We start from the raw sequence: 19,002 nt of genomic DNA on the forward strand, positions 1-19,002 counted from the left end.
GCCCCTCCCCATCCCCTCTCCCAGGGCTCCCAGCATCCTTGTTTCCCCCCCTCAGTGGGCCAAGACCCAGGAAAGCACCAGTCTGCACCACACCAGGACCAGCACTGCCATCCAGAACTGCAGCCCAGCAGCAGCCTGAGCACAGCCACCATCTGGCCATGGCTCCGGAGACCTTGTGAGCCTCTGGCTTCAACCACGCAGAGAGCCCCACTCTGGAGAGCCACATCTGCTGGAGATGCAGCTCCAGCAGCGCCCATCCCTGTCTGCCCCTGCCCGCTCTGCCGATGCCCCAGCACTGCCCAGCGTGCAGGGCTCCAGCATGGTGCATGGCTGCTGCCGTGGCACACGGCACACCGGGAGCGTGGGGAGCACGGCCGCCCCCCACCTGCCCGCGGGCAGCCGGCCAGGCCAGGAAAAGCCAGAGATTCCTTCGGTCTCCCGGCCCAGGAGCCTTTTCCTCCGGCCCTGCCTGGCCGCAGCCCAACCGGGGCGTCCTCTCCTTCCCGGCGGGTGAGGGGGGGCCGGGGTCAGGGCTCAGCTGCGCAGCCCCTAGCGGCGGCCCAGCCCCGCTCTCGGTGCCGGTGCAGCCGTGGGGCACTGGTGCCGCTCCTGGCACGGCCGCAGGGCTCTGCTCGGGGGCAGCCGGGCCCCCCCCACCGCCTGCACCCAGAACCCCCACCCCACGGGGTGCACGGGCAGGGTGCTGGCTGCCTGCAGCGGGGTCAGATGTGAGTGCTGGGGTGCGAAAAGACCTCCCAGTTCAAGCCAGTAGCGGCACAGCAGGGTGGCCATGGAGGAACGGGACCCCCACCACCAGCCAGCCCAGCCAGGGAGGGAGCTGGGGTCACAGCGCTGGTGCGCGGTGACGCGGCCGCCGGCCCCGGGAGTCTGATGGGGCTGGAAGCCGGGTGCGAGAGCGGGGAGAGGAGCCGGAGCGTGGCGAGAGTGTGCTGGCGCGTGGCCGGGCCCACATCCCCGCGGTCCCAGAGGATGAGCTAATGGAGGCAGCTTGGCCCGGCCCCGCTGCCCCCGGGCTCTGCTCCCACCCCGCAGCTGCAGCCTTTCCGCTCCGCCGCGGCCCCCGTTAACCCGTTATCCCCCTCCCCGCCAGCGCTGCCACCCCTGCCCGTGCCCCCGACCGCCGACGTGGCTCATGGGTGGCCTCCTGCGAGCAATGCGGGGTTTGGGAGCCCCGCACGGGCACTGCCGCCCCCGCGGGTCACGCTGGGACTGTGGGAGCTCCTGTCCCGGGGGTGCAGCGCTCTCGCCACTGCGTGGGGATGGGGAGAGCTGGGGTGAAGACACCGGGGTGAGGACGCCAGGGTGAGGACAGCAGGAACAAGGAGATCTGGGAGCAGGATGCCAGGGAAAAGAATGCCGGGGACACCGGGGACAGCAGAGACCCCAGGGAGGGGGATGCCAGGGAAAGGGACACAGGGACACAAGGGAAGGATCTGCCGGGCCGCAGGCACCTGCAGCTGCTCCGATATGTGGGGAGCTGGGCACGGCTGCCCAGGGCTGCGGGGGGTCAGTCTGGGGGGGGGGGGGTGTGCACAGGAGGATCCAGCAGGCGCGGGAGCTCCAGATGCAGCCAGGTCAAACAGAGCCAGTGAACGCCGTGCCCAGGCCAGGGGTCCTGCAGCGCTGGGGCTGCTACATCCCAGAGAGAGCTCCAGCCTCCACCACACAGCCCCGGCCGGTCCCACCGGCCTCATCCTCCTCCAGCCCAAACCCTGGGGACATGGTGCTGCACCCATGGGGGGTGGTGGATGCTGATAACCACGGCAACAGCAGTGTCTCAAGCCAGGGCAGGAGCATCCGTGCACCTGCGGCTTCCTGCAGGAATTTCCCTACCAAAAACATTATCCTGGCTCAGGAGCTGCTGGGTCCTCAGGAGCGGGCACCATCAGTGAGGGATCGTATGGGCCATGTCCTCTCTTCTGGGCACGAAGGTCCCAGCACAGCTGTCACCAGCAGAACCTCTCCTACCACCCCACTCCCCACTTTTAGAGCTGTTTCTGCACAGCTTATGCTCAGTGTGGAGGGAATTCAGGTGAGCAGAAAAATAAACGCCAGGAGGGGATAAAGGTGGGGAGTTCAGGGCAGCATTTGCAGCCAGGGGCTTTGCTCCACAGCCAGAGCACTCCCCTGCCCCTCACCCCATGCTGCCCCGGCTGGGACCAGCATCCCTGTGCCCTTCCACCATCCCTTTCTGTATTACCAGCCTCTCTGCAGAGGGGGCTCTGAACCCGTTTCTTTCCCCTCCTCCCCAGTCTTTTCTGGGCATCTTCTCCACCAGCCCTGGGCTGGGGAAGGGGCTGCCCAGGGGGAAACAGAGGATCCTGGGAGCTCCTGGGAGGCTCAAGGGCAGTGCAGGCACCCCCTGCCCACACCTCAAAAATAAGGGTTTTCTGTCATCAGAACTCTTTATTACAAAGATGTATTTACACAGAATAAATCTTTACAGACATGAGACATGGTCAACAGGGCCCAGCTCAGAGCAAGGGCCCCTCCTTTGGCATATGTCAGTGCTTGACACAGAAACCCCAGTGCTCCCCATTCTCCCGCTGTCCTATGTCATGGCGTGGGCAGAGGGGCTCAGAGCCCCCCCTGTGCTCTGGGCAGGCGCCCCATGACTTGGGGTTCCCCGGGGTTGGGGGGCTGGCAGTGGGAAGGGGAGAGCAGCTCACCCAGGGTGCAGGGTTAACACCAGGGGAATAAATAGGACGCCCCCACCCAGGGCAAGCTGGAAAAGCTCCTCTGCCTGACAAAGTGCTTTGGTCAAAGCCCACCATCGCGGCAGCACCCAGCCGCACCACGAGCCAGACACGGTGCTGGGCCTCCACGTGCAGCCATGGGGACGAGGTGACTCCAGCCGAGGGCTCACGGATGGGAGTCCATGCTCAGGGCTGAGGCACGAGCAGCACAGGCTGTGGCACTGTACGGGTGGTGGGAGCCACATCCAGGGCAGGCTGGGGACGCCTCTGCAACGAGAGCAAAGTCAGGATCCGTGAGTTCCCTCCCAGCAGCATCACACGTGTCTGCGTGTCCCCCCTTGTCCCCGCTGCTCCTCACCTGCCTCAGAAGGGCATCGGGCCCTTGTGCGAGAGCCGGGGTCGGGGTCTCCGGTACCTGCGCCAGCTGCCGGGCCGGTGCCCAGCCCTGAGCCGGACACCCCGTGGCCGCACCAGTGTCCGGATGAGGCCATCATTCACATTCTGCCCGTCTGGCACAGCGCCCAGTGGCCCTGGGGATGGCGGGAACAGCATTAGCCAGGTCCCTCACCCTGCACGTGGGGTGGGGATGTGGACTCCGTGGGGCTTGCCAGCACCACCTTTTCCTGAATTGCCCCCAGCAGGAGCCATTGGCCGGCCAAATGCTTCCTGTGCTGAGCTGGGCCAGACCACCTGCACCCAGCAGGGCCACCTCGCGTGGCCGCGGCCACCGTGCGGGCACGGACCAGCCTCAGGCTCTGTCACCAGAGCTCCCCAAAGACACCCCCTGTGCTCCCGTGCCCCATCGATGGGCAGCACCCGCTGAGCCCCGGGCAGTGCCCCCTTCCCACAGCCTGTGCCCCGGTCCCGCGTGCCAGGCTGAGATGCTGCAGTCTCAGCGCCAGTTCCAGTCCCACCAGCACCAGCCCTGGTCCGGGTCCGGGTCCCGGTCCCGGTGTGGCTGCAACCTGCTGAGCCGGGGCCGTGCCGGGACCCGCCGTGGGCAGCGCAGCCGGGTAGGGGCCCCGGCGCCAGAACCGACTTTGCCCGCTGCCATCCCCGTGGCACCGGGCGGGTCGGCGGCTGCTCCCCGGCCCTTGGCTGCTGCTGTTTCGGCTGTCGGACGGACGGACAGACACGGGGAGCTATTGGCATCATGAGAAGCGCTTTGTCCTGCCCAGCCCGGCACGGGCAGGGGCTGCCGGACCTCGAGCCCCGCTCCTCGCCCCGTTGCCAGCTCGGGCACCGGGCGGCGCCGCAACGGGGAAGGGGATGGATGGGGAGTCCTGCACTCACCCGCGGCGGCCAGGGCGAGCCAGAAGAGCAGCAGCAGCGCCAGGAACCAACGCGGCGCGGCCATGCCGGGGGCTGCGAGCGGCGGCGGCGGCCCCGCCACGGCGGAGCCGCATTTGTAGGCTGTGAGAGCCCGGCCCGGCCCCGCAGCCCGCCCGGTCATGTGGCCCCCGGGCCCCCGGGAGGGGAACCGCCCCCCGGCCCGCCCCTGCCCGCCCCGTTCCCGGGCACCCCCGGCAGGGACCCACCGCACTCCCTCCTGTGGAACCCCCACTCACAGCCCCCAGGGCAATGAGACCCCCCCAGCCTGTCCATGACCCTCCTTCAGTTCCACCTTTTTGCCCTGGCACCCCCCATGGCCACCCCACCGGTAGCCTCTGTCCTGCAGTCCCCCATCAGAGGGGCTCACCTGCAACCCTCTGCCGCTCCCCAGGTCACCCAGCCACTGCCGGGGGGCGATGGGAGGACACAAAAACCCTCTGCCAGAACACTCATACAGAGCACCATGCACAGAGGGGGGGGGAGCTGCAGGCTGCGGGCTGCACGTGCAGCCACTGGCACCATGCTGGTGTGGTGGGTGAGGCCATAGGAACCCGCACTGTGGCAGGACATCACCCTTCAGCCTCCCCAGACCTCGCAGGGGGTTTGGGGACGCTCGACCTTCCTTGTGACTGTCTCCTCCCCTTACCCTGGCAGCCAGGACCCCAAGTGCCATTCCCTGGGGATTTGGGACTGAGAGGTGGCCACAGGGAGGGGGCAGTCGGGGCACAACGTGAAACCTTCTGTACCAAGGCCTGACATGGTGACATGGTGATGTGGTGACAGCCGCAGCACAACCCGGGCACTGGCGGGGCTCTGCAAGGCCAGTCACCAGACAGTGGCTCCTCTGGGTCCACTGGGGTCCCCTGGGGAGGTGCATAATGGGGGAGTGTTGGTACAGCGATGTGCTGGGTCCATGTGAAAGGGTTTGCTTGATGGAGGACACAGGGTGGCTTCTGTGAGAAGCTGCTGGAAGATTCCCCCATGGAGGGAGCCAATGCAGCCAGATCCAAGACGGACCCACTGCTGGCCATGGAGCAGCAGATCTCCACCTGCAGCTGTGGTGCAGACGGTGGTGTGGCAGGATGTGCCCCTGAGGCCTGGGAAGGTCCATGTAGAACAGATCTCCACCTGCAGCCCGGGGAGGACCCCACACCAGATCCCTCTGTTCCTGAAGGATGCACTCATGGGAGGGACCCTCACTGGAGCAGTTCATGAAGAACTGCAACCCACAGGAAGGACTCACATCATTGGAGAAGTCCATGGAGGGAGACTCCATGCTGGAGCAGGGGAAGAGTGTGAGGAGGAAAAGGCAGCAGAGACAACATGCGATTAACTGACTACAACGCCCGTTCCCCATCCCCCTGCACAGCTGTAGGGAGGAGGTAGAGAAAACTGCAAATGAAGCTGGGCCTGGGAAGGAGGGAGGGGTTAGGGGAAGGTGCTTTGAGATGTAGTTTTTATTTCTCATTATCCTACTGTGATTCAGTTGGTGATAAATTGAATTCATTTCCCCAAGTCAGCCTGGGTTGCCCATGACATTGGTGAATCATAGAATCATAGAATGGGTTGGATTGGAAAGGACCTTAAGATCATCAAGTTTCACCCCCTGCCATGGGGGAATGACCTCCTCCTATCCTCATCTGGGGTGATTGTGCTGGACTGTAGGATGGGCTGGTGGGGCTGTAAGAGGGGCTACAGGGGGAGGTGTGGGAACCATGCTGATGCCCTGCACGTCTCTGCAGGGCAGAGGACATCCTCTGTGCCTGTCCAGTCCTGCTTGGCACCACCACCACCACTGCAGCCTGGCCAAGGCGCTGGAGCGTTGTAGGGTCCCCACCAGCACCCCAGAGGCGGGTGCTCCCTCAGCAGGGGCCCAGCTCACGGGGTCCGGGACCCCCACCCCTTCAGGGCAGCTGCCAGGCCCTGGGTGCAGAGGGGACCCTCTGGTCACACCCCATCCCCAGGGCGGGCAGGGGCAGGATCGTCACCGCATCCCGGTGCTGGTGCCACCGCTGCTTCCGCATTCCTGCACCGGCACCTTCCTCGTCCGCCACGTCCTGTTTGCCGGGCGCGTCACCCCGGCCTGAGTCACCCCGTGGCCGTGCAGGTGACGGAAGGCCAACAATAGCCCACAAAGGGAGGATGTCCCCCAAAGCCTTCCTCCAGCTCGTCTTCGAGGAAACCTCCCGCGGGAGGGAAGGGCCCCACCGGACGCACGGCACTGATGAGACGAGCCTCGTCCTGTTGACGCTGCCCTGCCTGGGGCTGCCCGTGGGGGGGCTGTGACACCCCCGAGAGATAAGGGGAGAGGAGGAGGAGGAGGAGGAAGAAAAGGAATAAGAGGAGGAAGAAGAAGGATGCGCAGCTGCAGGACTCACACTAACACTGTAACCATGGGGATGGACACACTAGCCTCAGCCCCATCCCTTGGATGTGGGAGGGGATGGTATTAAGCTCAGCAATTGGGAATAAAGGAGTGTGGGGACACCCCTGTCCCCACGTGGAGCCATAGCCCAGTGCAGCAGGCAGGGCAGCAGAGGCAGGAAGGACCACGTATGGACACATCATTAACACATCACACTAATTAGCAGGACGCAGCAAAGCACTGCCTGACCATCACCACAGCAACTGCATCTCAGAGGCAGTTTGGTGTCACCCTGCATGTCTCCATCCTGGCCAATGGAACAGAGGATACCCTTCACCCCTCCTGGGGTCCCCTAAGCAGGGACAGGAGAATGATGCCAGGCTCAGGTGGATGGAGAGCATCTGTGACATGAGCATGCTAGGCCTCAGCTGGAACAGGATGGCAGTGGGATCACCAGGATTTGCTGCCACCGGCCCTCGCGCTGCACCGGAGCTGTGGTGGGACCGGGCGGGTGGGCACGGGACAGGGAGAGGGGACAGGGGACAGGACAGAGCGACAGAAGGACAGGACAGGGCACAGGAGTCAGCGAGCTCCGCAGCGCAGTCCTGGTGCCACCTCGTGGTGAGCGGGATCCCGGTGACAGTGGCTGTGGTGACACACCGGTCACCGCACGGTCACCGCATGGAGCCGAGCCCCCCGCCATGGCACAGCGTTCAGCAATGGCTGTGGGGTTCTCCCTGCATCCCCCAGTCTCTGCCAGCTCCAGCCTTGGGCTGCCACTGGGCACTGGGCTGGGCACCACCATAGCATGACCAGAGGATGCTCTGCACCCCTCAGTGACCTGGTGGAGGAGGAGAACCATGGAGGATGCTCTGCACTGCTCCATGCTATAGAATCATAGAACCACAGACTGGTTTGGGTTGGAAGGGACCTTAATTCTCATGCAGTTCCAACCCCGTGCTACAGGCAGGGACACCTTGCACTAGAGCAGGAGGAGATAAGGAGGAAGGCAAGCTTGGGGACACATCTGCCCCCTACCCAAGGACCTCCGTTAGCTCTCAGTGGCTCCAGGGGACAGAGGTTTCTGAGGACACGGGAGAAGAGTTCCTGACAGGCAGCTGAGCTGGCACAGCCCCACCTCTGCTCCAGGAGGATCTTTGGACTTTGTGCTGATTTTGCTGTTTGCTTTTATTTAGCAGCAGAATTCACTGTCAATGCCCAGGACAGCAACCTCCCATTTCCCAGGCCTTGTCCCTCCCATCCAGCATCCTTCACCCCGGGGGCAAAGGCGCAGGAGGAGGGACCTGTCACCCAGGGCACTGCACTGGGGAATCGTGCCCTTCCCACAGCCATGCGCCCCCGGCAGTGGATCCCAGCCTGGCTGCTCCTGCTCCACGGTACTGCGGGGGGCTGGGAGCTGGTGGGGCTCACCCAGGGCTGACACATCCTAGGAACCGGTCTGTGAAAGGTGTCGGGTGCTCTGCAGCACTTGCAGCCACAGCTGGATGAGGGAAGGGTGGGTTTGTTCTTAGGGAGCCTTTGAGCAGGGGGCTGCAGAGAGGGGCTAAACCTGCCTGACCCCAGGGACGAGCCCTGCGGTGGTGATGGGTAAAAGAGCAGCTCCCAGGGGATGGAGACCAGGTGCCCAAGGCCACACGGTGAGAAGGGTGACCCACTACCGGTGACACTGGCCTGAGGCGAAGAACAAGGTCCCTGCCCACAGCTGCAGCGGTGCCAGAGACAGAGAGCTGAGGGCAAGGCGGTGCTGCTGATGGCACCGGACACCCAGCAGCACAGAGGAGAAGCCAGGTCCTGGCGGGGCATGGCCAGGGCTGCCGGGCAGCTCCTCCAGCAACCGCAGCACTGGGACCCTCAGGGCTGGCTCCGGCCAACCCCCTCCCCAGCTCCTGGGCACAGTGGGCACTGTCCACTCCTCTTGGGGATCCCACCACCCCCAGCCCATCCCCAGCCCATCCCCAGGCTCTGCCTGCTCCAGGAGCATCTACTTGCTCTTGAGCTGGATGACAGCACTGGTTTCACCCACCATCCCCGGGGCTGGAGCCGCTGGTTCCTGTGGATGCCAGCTGGGTCCTCAGGCTGGGGATGAGGGTGACAGCTGCTGCGCGGGTGTCCCCGTGTCCCAGGCTGTGCCACAGCCCGGCTGCCCAAGGCTGCCAACGCCAGGACCGACATCCGTGACTGTTCCACGGACCCTCCGGTGAGTCCAGCCTGCCCTGTCCCTGGGACATCCAGCATGGGGCGCCCCGGCCCCACGGCCGCAGCTCACGTCCCCTTGTGCCACCAGTACCTGCCCCCGACGGCCACCGACACCACGGCGAGGGTGGCGGCTCTGCGGGGCACCATGCGGGCGCTCGGCGTGCAGGCCTACGTGGTGCCCGCCACGGACGCACACATGGTGAGGCAGGAGCAGGCTGGGACACCGGCACCTGCCCCGCCGCTGCTGCTGGTGCCAGCGGCCGCCTCTCACGGCTCTGCTCCTGTCTCAGAGCGAGTACATCTCGGCAAGGGATGCTCGGCTGGGCTGGCTGACAGGCTTCACCGGCTCTGCAGGTGAGAGCAGCGCCGCCACCACGGCTGCTCCTCATCCGTGGGGATTCCCGGGGAGGCCACAGAGATGCTGCGAGGGCTGGAGCAGCTCTGCTCTGGAGCCAGGCTGAGAGAGCTGGGCTGGGTCAGCTGGAGAAGAGAAGGCTCCTGAAGGGGAGACCTGAGAGCAGCTCCAGTGCCTAAAGGGGCTGCAGGAAAGCTGGAGAGGGGCTTGGGACAAGGGCCTGTAGGGACAGGCCAAGGGGAACGGCTTTAACCTGCCAGAGGGGAGACTGAGATGAGCTCTTAGGCAGAAGCTCTTCCCTGTGAGGGTGCTGAGGCGCTGGCCCAGGGTGCCCAGAGAAGCTGTGGCTGCCCCATCCCTGGCAGTGTTCAAGGCCAGGCTGGACACAGGGGCTTGGAGCAAGCTGCTCTAGTGGAAGGGGTCCCTGCCCGTGGCAGGGGTTGGGACTGAATGAGCTTTAAGGTCTGTTCCAACCCAACCCAGTCTGTGGTTCTGTGACAATCCCACTCCACACCAGAGGTTGGGCTGGGGATCTCTGGGGGTCCCAACATCTGCCTGTAGAAGGGGCACAGGTGACACCTGAGCCCCACTCTTGTTGCAGGCACTGGCGTGGTGACACAGGACAAGGCTGCACTGTGGACCGACAGCCGGTACTGGACACAGGCAGAGCGGCAGCTGGACTGCAACTGGGAGCTGCAGAGGACAAGTCAGTGGGGGCAGCCTGGGGCTGCTGCTCCCCTGAACCCCAGGAGCCCCCAGCCTCCTCTGGTGTTACCTGCCTCCCTCCTGCAGCTTGGATTGAGTCCATCGGGATGTGGATCCTGGAAGCGGTTCCCGTTGGGGGGAACATCAGCCTGGACCCCTTCCTCTTCTCCATCGGTAGGGATGGGGTGACCCTGCCCACATTCGGGCAGCTCTCAGGTGTGGATTTGAGCCCACCACGGGCTGCTCCCCCCTCAGACACCTGGAACAGCTACAGACAAGCCCTGCAAGGCTCTGGCAGGATCCTGGTCCCCACCGAGACCAACCTGGTGGACCAAGTGTGGGGTGACCAGAGACCCGCAGCAGCCTCCAACGAGATCTACAGCCTCCCGGAGGAGTTCACCGGTATGAGCACCGAGCACCGGAGCTGCTGGGCTGTGCTGGGCCCCCGGGCCGTGGGTAACTGCGCTGAGACGCTCCCTCCCGTTCCAGGGAGCAGCTGGCAGGAGAAGGTGGCCCGGATCCGTCAGGAGATGGAGCAGCATGTCCGGCACCCCACAGCCGTGCTGCTGTCGGGGCTGGAAGAGACGGCCTGTGAGTAGCCGCAGTGCCATGATGGGTGTCCTGGTGGGTTCTACAGTGGGTGACATGAGGGGTGCAGTGGTTGGCACCATGGTGGGTGCTGTGGTGAGTTCCGTGGTGGGTGCTGTGTAGGTGCTGTGATGGGTGCAGTGGTGGGTGCCATGGTTGGTGCCATGGTGGGTGCCATGGTGGGTGCTCTGTGGGTGCCATGGTGGGTGCAATGGTGGGTGCTGTGTGGGTCCCGTAGTGGGTGCTGTGGCGGGTTTTGTGGTGAGTTCTATGGTGGGTGCCATGGTGGGTGCTGTGTGGGTCCCATGGTGGTGCTGTTGTGGGTGCCGTGGCTGGTGCTGTGGTGGGTTTTGTGGTGGGTGCCATGGTGGGTGCTATGGTGAGTGCTGTGGCAAGTTTTGTGATGGGTGCTGTGGGCTCTGAGCCCTGGGGGTGGGAGGGCAGCCAGCGGGTGGGGGCTTGGAGGTCTCATTCTCATCAGGGCTCTTCAACCTCCGTGGCAATGACATCCCCTACAACCCTGTCTTCTACTCCTACACCCTGCTGACCAACATGAGCATAAGGTGGGCAACATCACCCTGCAAGCACAGGACATGGACAGGGCTCAGCACCCACCCTCCTTCCCTTGCAGCACCCATGGGACCCTCCCCTCAGACCAGCTCTGCTTTCCCCAGAGCCCACCACATCCTGCAGCCCCCAGCCCCACTGACTGTCCCCTCGAAGCCCCAGGTCAAGGCCCCCATCTCAGCCCCCTCTGGGGTGCAGCACCCCCCTTTCCCAGCCCAGTGTCCCCTATGAGCCCCCCAGCGTGTCCCACACGGCCAGTTCGGGGGGGACCAGGGTGTCCCCTCGGTGTCCCCCCTATCCACCCGTCACCAGCCTGTTCGTGGGGGAGCGGCGGCTGGCAGCGGCTGCGCGGAGCTCCCTGCGGGCCGGCTGCCCGGGGCCGCTCTGCGTGGAGCTGCAGGAGTACGAGCAGGCACCGGATCACCTCCGCCAGTACGTGCAGGGCAACGTCACCGTGTGGCTGGGCACCGAGTACACCACGTACGGCCTCTACAGCCTCATCCCTCAGGTGGGTCAGGGCCGTGTGCCCGCCGTGTCAGCGCCAGTGAGTCCGGCCATGGGTGATGGGGATGCTGCCCGGCTCAGGGGTGGTCCCGTGCCACCGAGCCGTGGGGATGCACCGCGGCCGTCCCTGGGGTACGGGGAGCTGGTGCGACCGCAGCCTGCTCCTGCAGGAGAAGCTCCTGGCGGACAGCTACTCCCCCGTCATGCTGGCCAAGGCTGTGAAAAACACCAGAGAGCAAGACCTGCTGCGAGCCGCTCATGTAAGGGCTGTTCCCTTCCCCGCAGCCCCGAGAGGTGGGGGCAAGCGGGTGCCAATGTCCCCTCACTGATGCCCAGGTCCGGGACGCGGTGGCTGTGATCCAGTACCTGCTGTGGCTGGAGAAGACGGTCCCACGGGGGGAGGTGGACGAGTTCTCGGGGGCTCAGCGCATCGACGCGCTCCGCCAGTCAGTGCTGCGGCCACGGCCCCCCCTGCCCGGTGTGAGGCACCCGGGGACCTGCAGCACCACCCTCCCTGCCACCTTCCAGGGCACAGGAGCACAGCTGTGGGCCCAGCTTCCAGTCCATCTCTGCCAGCGGGCTCAATGCCGCCCTGGCACACTACAGGTACCAGGGCTGGCAGCAGCAGCGTGGTGGGGGCAGCTGGAACAGAGAGCTCTGACCCCCTTCTCTTCACAGCCCCTCCAACAGGAGCAGCCGGCAGCTCTCTGTGGATGAGATGTACCTCGCGGACACAGGAGGGCAATACCTGTACGTGTTCCAGATCTGCATCCCCATCCATCCCCATGCCCCCAGCGCAGGGTGGTGCCAGGGGCCCCAAAGCCAGCGCAGGGACTGCATCACCCCCATCACATCCGTGCCCTTGCAGGGACGGGACGACAGACATCACACGGACGGTGCACTGGGGGATGCCGACCCCACTCCAGAAGGTACCAGAAAGGATCCCTCCCTGGTGCCCAGCCCCAATGTCCCAGCCAGGGCTGGATGTGCTAGCGGGGAGGGTCTGGACACTGTGATGCTCAGCCCCTGCTGTGCCCCCCGCAGGAAGCCTACACCCGGGTGCTCATGGGCAACATCGACCTGTCCCGCCTTGTCTTCCCACCCAACACGGCCGGTAGGTGCTGAGCCAGAAGCTGGGCAGCCCGGCCGTGCCCAGGCCGTCTGGACATGAGGATGATGAGGATGGGGGAGTCCCCATCAGCACACGCCCCCATTCCACATTGTCATTACAGGGAGAGTCATAGAGTCCTTCGCCCGCCGGCCACTCTGGGAAGTGGGCCTCAACTACGGCCATGGGACCGGCCATGGCATCGGCAACTTCCTCTCAGTCCATGAATGTAGGTACTGGAGCGTGAGCACCAGTGGTGTGGACATGGGGGGAACAGGGATGAGGACAGGGGCTTATCTGGGGCTGCTCTAAGCCTCAGACATCCTTGCCAGGGTGGCTCCGTGGTCCTTGTGGTGGCAGCCACATCATTGTCCTCACCAGTGTGACAGCTTGGTCCTTGCCAGGGTGTCCCCACAGCACACCCCGTCCCCAGGAGCTGTAACCACCCCATGTCTCCTGCAGGGCCTGTGGGCTTCCAGTCCAACAACGTGCCCCTGACGGCCGGAATGTTCACCTCCATCGGTACGTGCCCCATGCCCAAAGGTGCTCTGGGCTCTGCACAGGACGTGTCCATGCTCAGACCCTCTCAGGGCTGGACCGAGGGAGCTGCCAGGGCTCAGCTCTCACCAGGCCCCCTTCCGGCCCCCAGAGCCTGGGTACTACCAGGACGGTGAGTTCGGAATCCGCATTGAGGACATCGCCCTCGTGGTGGAGGCGCAGACCGAGGTGCTGCAATGGGGCCGGCATGGGGGTGGCACAGCGCTGGGGGCACCAAGGCAGGGCTGGGGGCACTCAACACCACCTCTCTGCACAGCACCGGAGTGGGGAGAAGCCCTTCCTGACCTTTGAGGTGGTGTCCCTGGTGCCCTACGACCGCAACCTAATCGACATCAGCCTCCTGTCTCCAGAGCAGGTACAGGGTGTTTGTGGCAGGAGGGCAGAGCAGGAACACGGGGCTGAGGTATGGCACGGGTAAAGGGGACTGCAGGATGGATGTAGTGGGAAACGGGGAGATTGGGGTGGGTAAATGGGGCTGTGGCAGGAGTGGATACATGGATGGAGAAGAGAAATGGGGTTTGCAGGTGGGGCTGGTGCTGCAGATGGGATGTGGGGTATCCAGACGCACTGCGAGGGGGCAGTTGGCCGGAGCAGCCCCTGCAGCCCCCGCAGCCCCTGTGGTGCCTGGCTGCAGGTCCACTACCTGAACACCTACTACGAGAGCATCCGGGCGCACGTGGGGCAGGAGCTGCAGCGGCAGCAGCTGCAGGAGGAGTACGACTGGCTGCAGAGGAGCACCGAGCCCTTCCCGCTGGGCAGAGCTGCTGCAACCACTGACACCAGCACCACGTGCATGCAGGCCCTCACCATGCTCCTGTCTGCTCTGCTCCCAGGGCTGCAGGCCTGAGGCCGCTCTGACGGCCCTGCGCTGGTCCCCTCCTGCAGCAGCTCACTTCCCTTTCTCCTGGTGTCTTCTCTTGCATGGTGGTGATTAAACACGAGTGATGTCGGGTGGTGCCTGTGCACTGCTGCGCTCTGGTCCATGCTGACAGCCCGTGTGCCCACCTTCATGAGGCTGAGGCCAGCCCCACTCCTGTGATCCTGCCATGCTGGCTGCCCCTGCCATGGGGCACATGCCCCTGCCATGGGGCAGCCAAGTCAGCAGGGAGGGAGGATGAGGGCGGGTTCAGACTCCTGGGACAGGAGATGGAGGGAGTGGAGCAAGAAGGTGCTGAGGGAGCCATCCCCGCTGCCCTGCAGGTGCCAGCAGCACGCTGCTGATGTGCACATTCCATCTGGGACTGGTTCCCATCTGGGAGGACCTGTGAATGCAGGGAACAGCCTGGACCAAGTGCCACACGTCAGGCTTGGCCGTGGTGTGGCCCAAGTGGGTATGGTGAAGAGGTCTGGGGACCTTCATCATTTGCATGTGGGACGCAGAGCCCACCAACAGCACCACCGGGGGGTGGCAGGGCGCAGGCCTTGCCCCACACTGGGGCCCCGGCCGGGGCAGCAGCTCCGTGCAGGGTTTCCTTCCTCCTGCACACCCTGCCTGCGCACCCACTGTGCAGCGAGCACCTCTCATGTGATCGGCAGCTTCCTGTGTGCCTCTGGGCCCTGGTGCCGGTGCTCCGGGCTGTGCTGTGCCAGGCGCTGCCCGAGCGCTGTGCCCCTGCCCCCGGGACAGCACCATGCTGCGCCGCAAGCCCTCCAACGCCGGTGACAAGGAGCCAGGACACAGGAAGGTGAGCGCCAGCGGCATGGCTGCCCTTGGCACTCCTGGGTGCTCCTGCATGCCCTGCGCCAGCAGAGCCTGGGCTGCCCATGGGATGCTGGGCAGGGAGTGCTGGTGCTGTGGGGCTGGGACAGGCGTGGGGCAGAGCCAGACCTCAGTGATGGCCACCGTGGCCTCACATGTGCGTGGTCCTGGACTTGGCCAGTGCCCTGCTCCCATTTGCAGCATGGTGGGATGCACGGCCGGGATGCACAGACCCTTGGTATTGGCATGGGAGCAATGGAGGGTGCCGGTGGGAACCACGGGGGTGCTGCTGGGGGGCAGAGCTCCCAATCCCTGGAGTATGAGCAGCGTTTCCTGTGGGGAGGGCTGCTGGGCTGGCCCCCGAGGTGTCTGCGGCAAAGGCAGCATGGTGCTGCAGCTCGTCATGTGCATTGGCCACTGCCTCCGGCAGCACTGCACCAAGCACCAGGACCACTAGCAGCACCGGCACCAGCACCGCGGTCTCTCAGATCCCCGGCACAGCAGGGCCATGTGTCACCCTGCACCACTCCACCTGGAGCCACCGGCTGGGGGCCATGGCCAGCCGCTCGGATCTGGCACCAGCCGATGCTTCAGCTCTCACCAGGCTGTGGTGGGCTGGTGTTGGAAACAGCAAGCTCCAGAGGGGAGTGGTGGAGAGCAGCTGGTGCTGTGGTCCTGCCCATGGGATGCTGCCGGTGGGCAGCATCCATCCCACTCCAGGGTGGCTCCTCCATGCTGGGAAGCTCCCTGGGGATATCTGAGTGAAGGTCCCATCCGGGTGCTGGGGTGGCCCCACAGGCATCCCCTGTCCTTGCCCAGGCGCAGCCACTGCTCCCACTTCCCCCTCGCTGCCATGTCCCAGCTCCATGGCCCCGCTGCTGGGCTCTCCACAGCTGCTCCCACTCCCCAGCTCCAGGCCCAGGGCTGGGGGGAACACGGTGCATTGAGCTGCGTTATCTGAAGGGCACAGAGAGACCCAAGGGGTTCAGTTTGCCTCAGGGTGCTGGGGGGAGCAGGGCAAACCAGCACCATTTCCTGCGCATGATGCACAGGCTGGGCTGGCTCTGCAGCCACGGCGGCGATGGAGCCGGGTCTCGCTCATCCGAGCCAGCCCTCCAGAAGAAAACGAGAAAAAGAAGTAACAAAGGATGCTCGGCGGAGCCGATGAAAAGGGGGAGGAGGAGGAGGAGGAGGAGGAGGAGGAGGGGCTGTGCTTGGGCAGGGACTGAGCGAGGCCTCCGGCGCAGGCAGAGCGACCCAGAAAGGAAATTGCTGCGCTTGCGGTCGAGCCGAGAGCAGCTCTGTTGTGTGAGCTCCGAGCGGAGCGCAGCTTGCTCCCGAGGGCTGGCAGCCGGTGCTGGGCCCCCGGGGATGAGGGCACCCGGCCCCGGCACTGCTCCCGGCACAGAGAACCCCTTCCCACATGGGGCAGGCACCTGGAGACATGGAGGGGAGCGGAGCCAAGGCAGGGCGGAAGAGGCAGTGAGGGAGGGTTGCACCAGGGCTGACATCTGAATCCCGCTTTGCCAGCTTTGGCACAAAGGCGGGACCGAGGTTACTGGCAATGCTGGCGGGGAGTGGGATGATGCTCGCAGGCAGAAAACGTGGGCAGCTTTGGGGGATGAAGCTGGAGATGAGGGCATGGGCACGGCAGCACTGATGCCCTCAAGAGCCGAGAACAGCCTTTAGCTGTGCCAAGCAGCCACACGCGCACCATGAGCAGTGCTGGGTGCTGCATCCCGCATCCCAGGGGCTCAAAACCGCCAGCAGCTCTTGGGGCACAGCAGGAAGGGAGATGTTGTGCCAGCCAAAACCCCTTCAAGCACCAGCAGTGCCCTGGGCACGGCTAGGTCCCGGCTGTGGAGGGGATGGTGGGAGCTGGCTGGGGGGATCCCTCACTCCTCCCGTCCCCATTCCCCTCTAGCTCTCCCTCCAGCGCTCCAGCAGCTTCAAGGACTTTGCCAAGGCCAAAGTCAGCTCTCCTGTGCTGAGCGAGAACGAGTTCAACCTGGAGGAGAAGGTGAGTCCCTTGCCACGTTCCATTCCCACTGGGCACAGCCCTGCTCACAGCATCCTACCCCAAAACCCTGGTCCTGCCAGTGACCCGATGTCGTGCAGCAGCCCCAAGGCTTCCAGCACTGGCAGGATTTGGGGTTTTGCAGCCCTGTGTGACCCATCTGAGTTTCACCTGGGGCGGGGATGGGGGGCAAGGGCTCTGCCTTCACTCTCCATCCCTCTGTCAGATCCCCAGGGATGAGTCCAGCAGTGCCAGCCCCGATGATGCTGCACGGAGCAGTGGGATGAAGCTGAGCAAGAAGTGGCGAGCAGTCATCTCCCGCACCATGAACCGCAAGATGGGCAGGATGGCCGTGAAGGCACTGGCTGAGGGGAAGGTGAGCGGGGCCCTGGGCGGGAGTGCAGCTCCTCCTGCCTTGGCCTGAGCCTGGTCCCCCCCAGCAGGGAGACGTGGAGGAGGAGGAGGAGGGGCCCCTGTGCCCTCTGTCCCCAGCCGGCAGCACAGAGGAGCCAAGCCATGAGAAGATGCTGGTGCGATACGTGGAGATGGAGGAGGATGAGCAGCCACCCCTCAGCAGTGAGCCTGGCTCTAGTGCAGCACTGGCTGGGCACAGCCTTGGCCCCGTCCACTCCATGGGCAGCGAGGGGTCCGGCCGCAGGAGCCAGCAGCAGGGCAGCCCTGGCACAGCCTACACCGGCCCCTTCTGTGGCCGGGCCCGCGTCCACACTGACTTCACACCCAGCCCCTATGACAGGGACTCACTCAAGCTGCGGGTGAGCGGCCCCAGGGTGGGAGCTGGAGGGCAGGGGCAGGGACCCCCTTAGGGAGGATGCTCTCCAGCCATCCGCGATCTGCGCCCACCCTCACACCCACTTCCCCCTGCACAGAAAGGGGACATCATCGGCATCATCGAGAAGCCACCTGTGGGCACCTGGACTGGGCTGCTCAACAACAGGGTGGGCTCCTTCAAGTTCATCTATGTGGACGTCATCCCTGAGGAGGCAGCTCCTGCCCGCAAGAGCCGGAGCCCCGGCCAGAGCAAGCGGCTCAAGCCCAAGACGCTACATGAGCTGCTGGAGCGCATCAACCTGCAGGTAAGGGACAGCGGCTGCAGGGCTGCAGCAGGATCATGCTCCCCTCTGCTTCCGAGAAGCCCTTCACTGTCCCCACATCCCCGCGGGTCCCTGACCCTGTGCCCAAGCACCACTGGGGCACACACAGAGGGATCCTCTGGCTGGTGCTCGGGCAAGTGCCGCAGTGGTCCTGTGCCAAGGCAGGAGTCGTGCGGGCAGCACCAAGGGCCAGGCAGAGAGAGCCGTGAGTCAGAGTGAGCTGGGAGCTGTGCCACGCTCAGCCCATGCTGTGCTGCCACAGGAGCACATCTCCACCCTGCTGCTGAATGGGTACCAGACCCTAGAGGACTTCAAGGAGCTGCGGGAGACCCACCTCAATGAGCTGAACATCACAGACCCCCAGCACCGCGCCAAGCTGCTCACGGCTGCAGACCTCCTCCTGGATTACGACAGTAAGAGCCAAGGGAAGGGGCAGAAGCCACCCCGGTGCCAGGCAGCCCCAGCAGCACCAGCCCTGCCCTAACACTGTCCCATCTCCCCAGCAGCCAGTGAGCCAGAGGAAGGCAACAGCTCCGAGGCCCAGCCATCACCCTCTGAGCCCAAAGAGGACATTCCCCGGGACTCGGGCTGCTTCGAGGGATCCGAGACCCTGGATGGGAGCCGGGACGCGGCCGAGCTGGGGAATCCCGAGGGGCAGCTGCAGGCTCTGTCCCTGGCAGAGTCCCCCTGAGCAATGGGACCCCATGGCAGGGCTGCAGGCAGCTCAGTCCTTGGCCCCGAGGCTGCCCCATTTGCTGCCCCCAGGACATTCTGCCCTGCTCTGCTGCCCCGGCATGTTGCCCCACAGCTCCTGGAGCTGGATGAGCCTGCAGGAGCCTGCGAGGGCAGGGGAGTCCCACAGCAGCAACCCCAGCCCTGAGCAGCCACATGTGAGGGCACGGGAGTCCCACTGAGCCCGGCTCTATGCTGGCAGCTCCACGCCCTCCCCCAGCAGGCTCCTCGCACAGCCAGGGCAGGGTTTGCTGGGAAGCCTGGGCTGCAGGGAGAGGTTCAGCAGAGCTGAAAGCAGCCCAGGAAGGGCACTGCACCCCCTTCATCGGTTCCAGGGGAGCCCTGATCACAGCTTGCAAACCCAGCCCTGCGAGCAGGCCCAGGGGAGATACAGGAGGGAGCTGGGGTGACCACGAGCACCCTGCT

The 19,002-nt window shown here is 65.0% G+C and overlaps 4 protein-coding genes across 5 annotated transcripts in view; 2 read left to right on the forward strand and 2 right to left on the reverse strand.

The window, feature by feature from the left end:
• The window catches only part of TSC22D3 (TSC22 domain family member 3), a 235,093-nt gene that overhangs the window by 209,574 nt on the left and 6,517 nt on the right, over positions 1 to 19,002 (reverse strand). The gene's annotated exons all lie outside the window — the stretch shown is intronic.
• Positions 2,408 to 4,159, reverse strand: APLN (apelin). The gene is made up of 3 exons (XM_062625872.1): positions 4,011 to 4,159; positions 3,076 to 3,247; positions 2,408 to 2,984 (listed from the first exon to the last, which is right to left on the reverse strand). Exons 1-2 carry the CDS (start codon positions 4,072 to 4,074, stop codon positions 3,081 to 3,083), a joined length of 231 nt encoding a protein of 76 aa, XP_062481856.1. The 5' UTR covers positions 4,075 to 4,159; the 3' UTR covers positions 2,408 to 2,984; positions 3,076 to 3,080.
• Positions 7,671 to 13,981, forward strand: XPNPEP2 (X-prolyl aminopeptidase 2). Its single transcript, XM_062625837.1, has 21 exons — positions 7,671 to 7,811; positions 8,559 to 8,632; positions 8,720 to 8,830; positions 8,922 to 8,985; positions 9,588 to 9,692; positions 9,779 to 9,865; positions 9,947 to 10,093; positions 10,181 to 10,282; positions 10,761 to 10,842; positions 11,159 to 11,354; positions 11,521 to 11,610; positions 11,687 to 11,796; positions 11,879 to 11,956; positions 12,029 to 12,100; positions 12,219 to 12,279; positions 12,395 to 12,464; positions 12,583 to 12,687; positions 12,921 to 12,980; positions 13,108 to 13,184; positions 13,273 to 13,371; positions 13,651 to 13,981. The coding sequence occupies exons 1-21, from the start codon at positions 7,766 to 7,768 to the stop codon at positions 13,861 to 13,863; spliced, it is 2,049 nt and encodes a 682-aa protein (XP_062481821.1). The 5' UTR covers positions 7,671 to 7,765; the 3' UTR covers positions 13,864 to 13,981.
• On the forward strand, positions 14,292 to 18,535 carry SASH3 (SAM and SH3 domain containing 3). 2 transcript variants are annotated; one of them, XM_062625846.1, is made up of 7 exons: positions 14,292 to 14,701; positions 16,640 to 16,735; positions 16,959 to 17,108; positions 17,176 to 17,505; positions 17,620 to 17,826; positions 18,107 to 18,257; positions 18,348 to 18,535. In XM_062625846.1, exons 1-7 carry the CDS (start codon positions 14,648 to 14,650, stop codon positions 18,533 to 18,535), a joined length of 1,176 nt encoding a protein of 391 aa, XP_062481830.1. In that variant the 5' UTR covers positions 14,292 to 14,647. The 2 variants fall into 2 exon arrangements, with proteins under 2 accessions (XP_062481830.1, XP_062481829.1); XM_062625845.1 differs by having other exon boundaries at positions 14,299 to 14,701; positions 17,173 to 17,505.

The sequence above is a fragment of the Pezoporus occidentalis genome, unplaced genomic scaffold (assembly GCF_034315485.1).
Source record: "Pezoporus occidentalis ecotype Australia unplaced genomic scaffold, CSIRO_AGI_Poc_V1 ctg283, whole genome shotgun sequence".
Classification (NCBI taxonomy): domain Eukaryota; kingdom Metazoa; phylum Chordata; class Aves; order Psittaciformes; family Psittacidae; genus Pezoporus; species Pezoporus occidentalis.

What these genes read in the sequence shown, in the direction of transcription:
- APLN (XM_062625872.1), bottom strand. Translation starts at nt 4,074, where the DNA reads ATGGCCGCGCCGCGTTGGTTCCTGGCGCTGCTGCTGCTCTTCTGGCTC. An exon ending in GCTCGCCCTGGCCGCCGCGG is followed by an intron (nt 3,248 to 4,010) that starts GTGAGTGCAGGA and finishes CGCCATCCCCAG; the next exon opens with GGCCACTGGGCGCTGTGCCA.
- XPNPEP2 (XM_062625837.1), top strand. Translation starts at nt 7,766, where the DNA reads ATGCGCCCCCGGCAGTGGATCCCAGCCTGGCTGCTCCTGCTCCACG. An exon ending in AGGCTTCACCGGCTCTGCAG is followed by an intron (nt 8,986 to 9,587) that starts GTGAGAGCAGCG and finishes CTCTTGTTGCAG; the next exon opens with GCACTGGCGTGGTGACACAG. An exon ending in CTGGGAGCTGCAGAGGACAA is followed by an intron (nt 9,693 to 9,778) that starts GTCAGTGGGGGC and finishes TCCCTCCTGCAG; the next exon opens with CTTGGATTGAGTCCATCGGG.
- SASH3 (XM_062625845.1), top strand. Translation starts at nt 14,648, where the DNA reads ATGCTGCGCCGCAAGCCCTCCAACGCCGGTGACAAGGAGCCAGGACAC. An exon ending in GGGACTCACTCAAGCTGCGG is followed by an intron (nt 17,506 to 17,619) that starts GTGAGCGGCCCC and finishes CCCCCTGCACAG; the next exon opens with AAAGGGGACATCATCGGCAT. An exon ending in CCTCCTCCTGGATTACGACA is followed by an intron (nt 18,258 to 18,347) that starts GTAAGAGCCAAG and finishes CCATCTCCCCAG; the next exon opens with CAGCCAGTGAGCCAGAGGAA.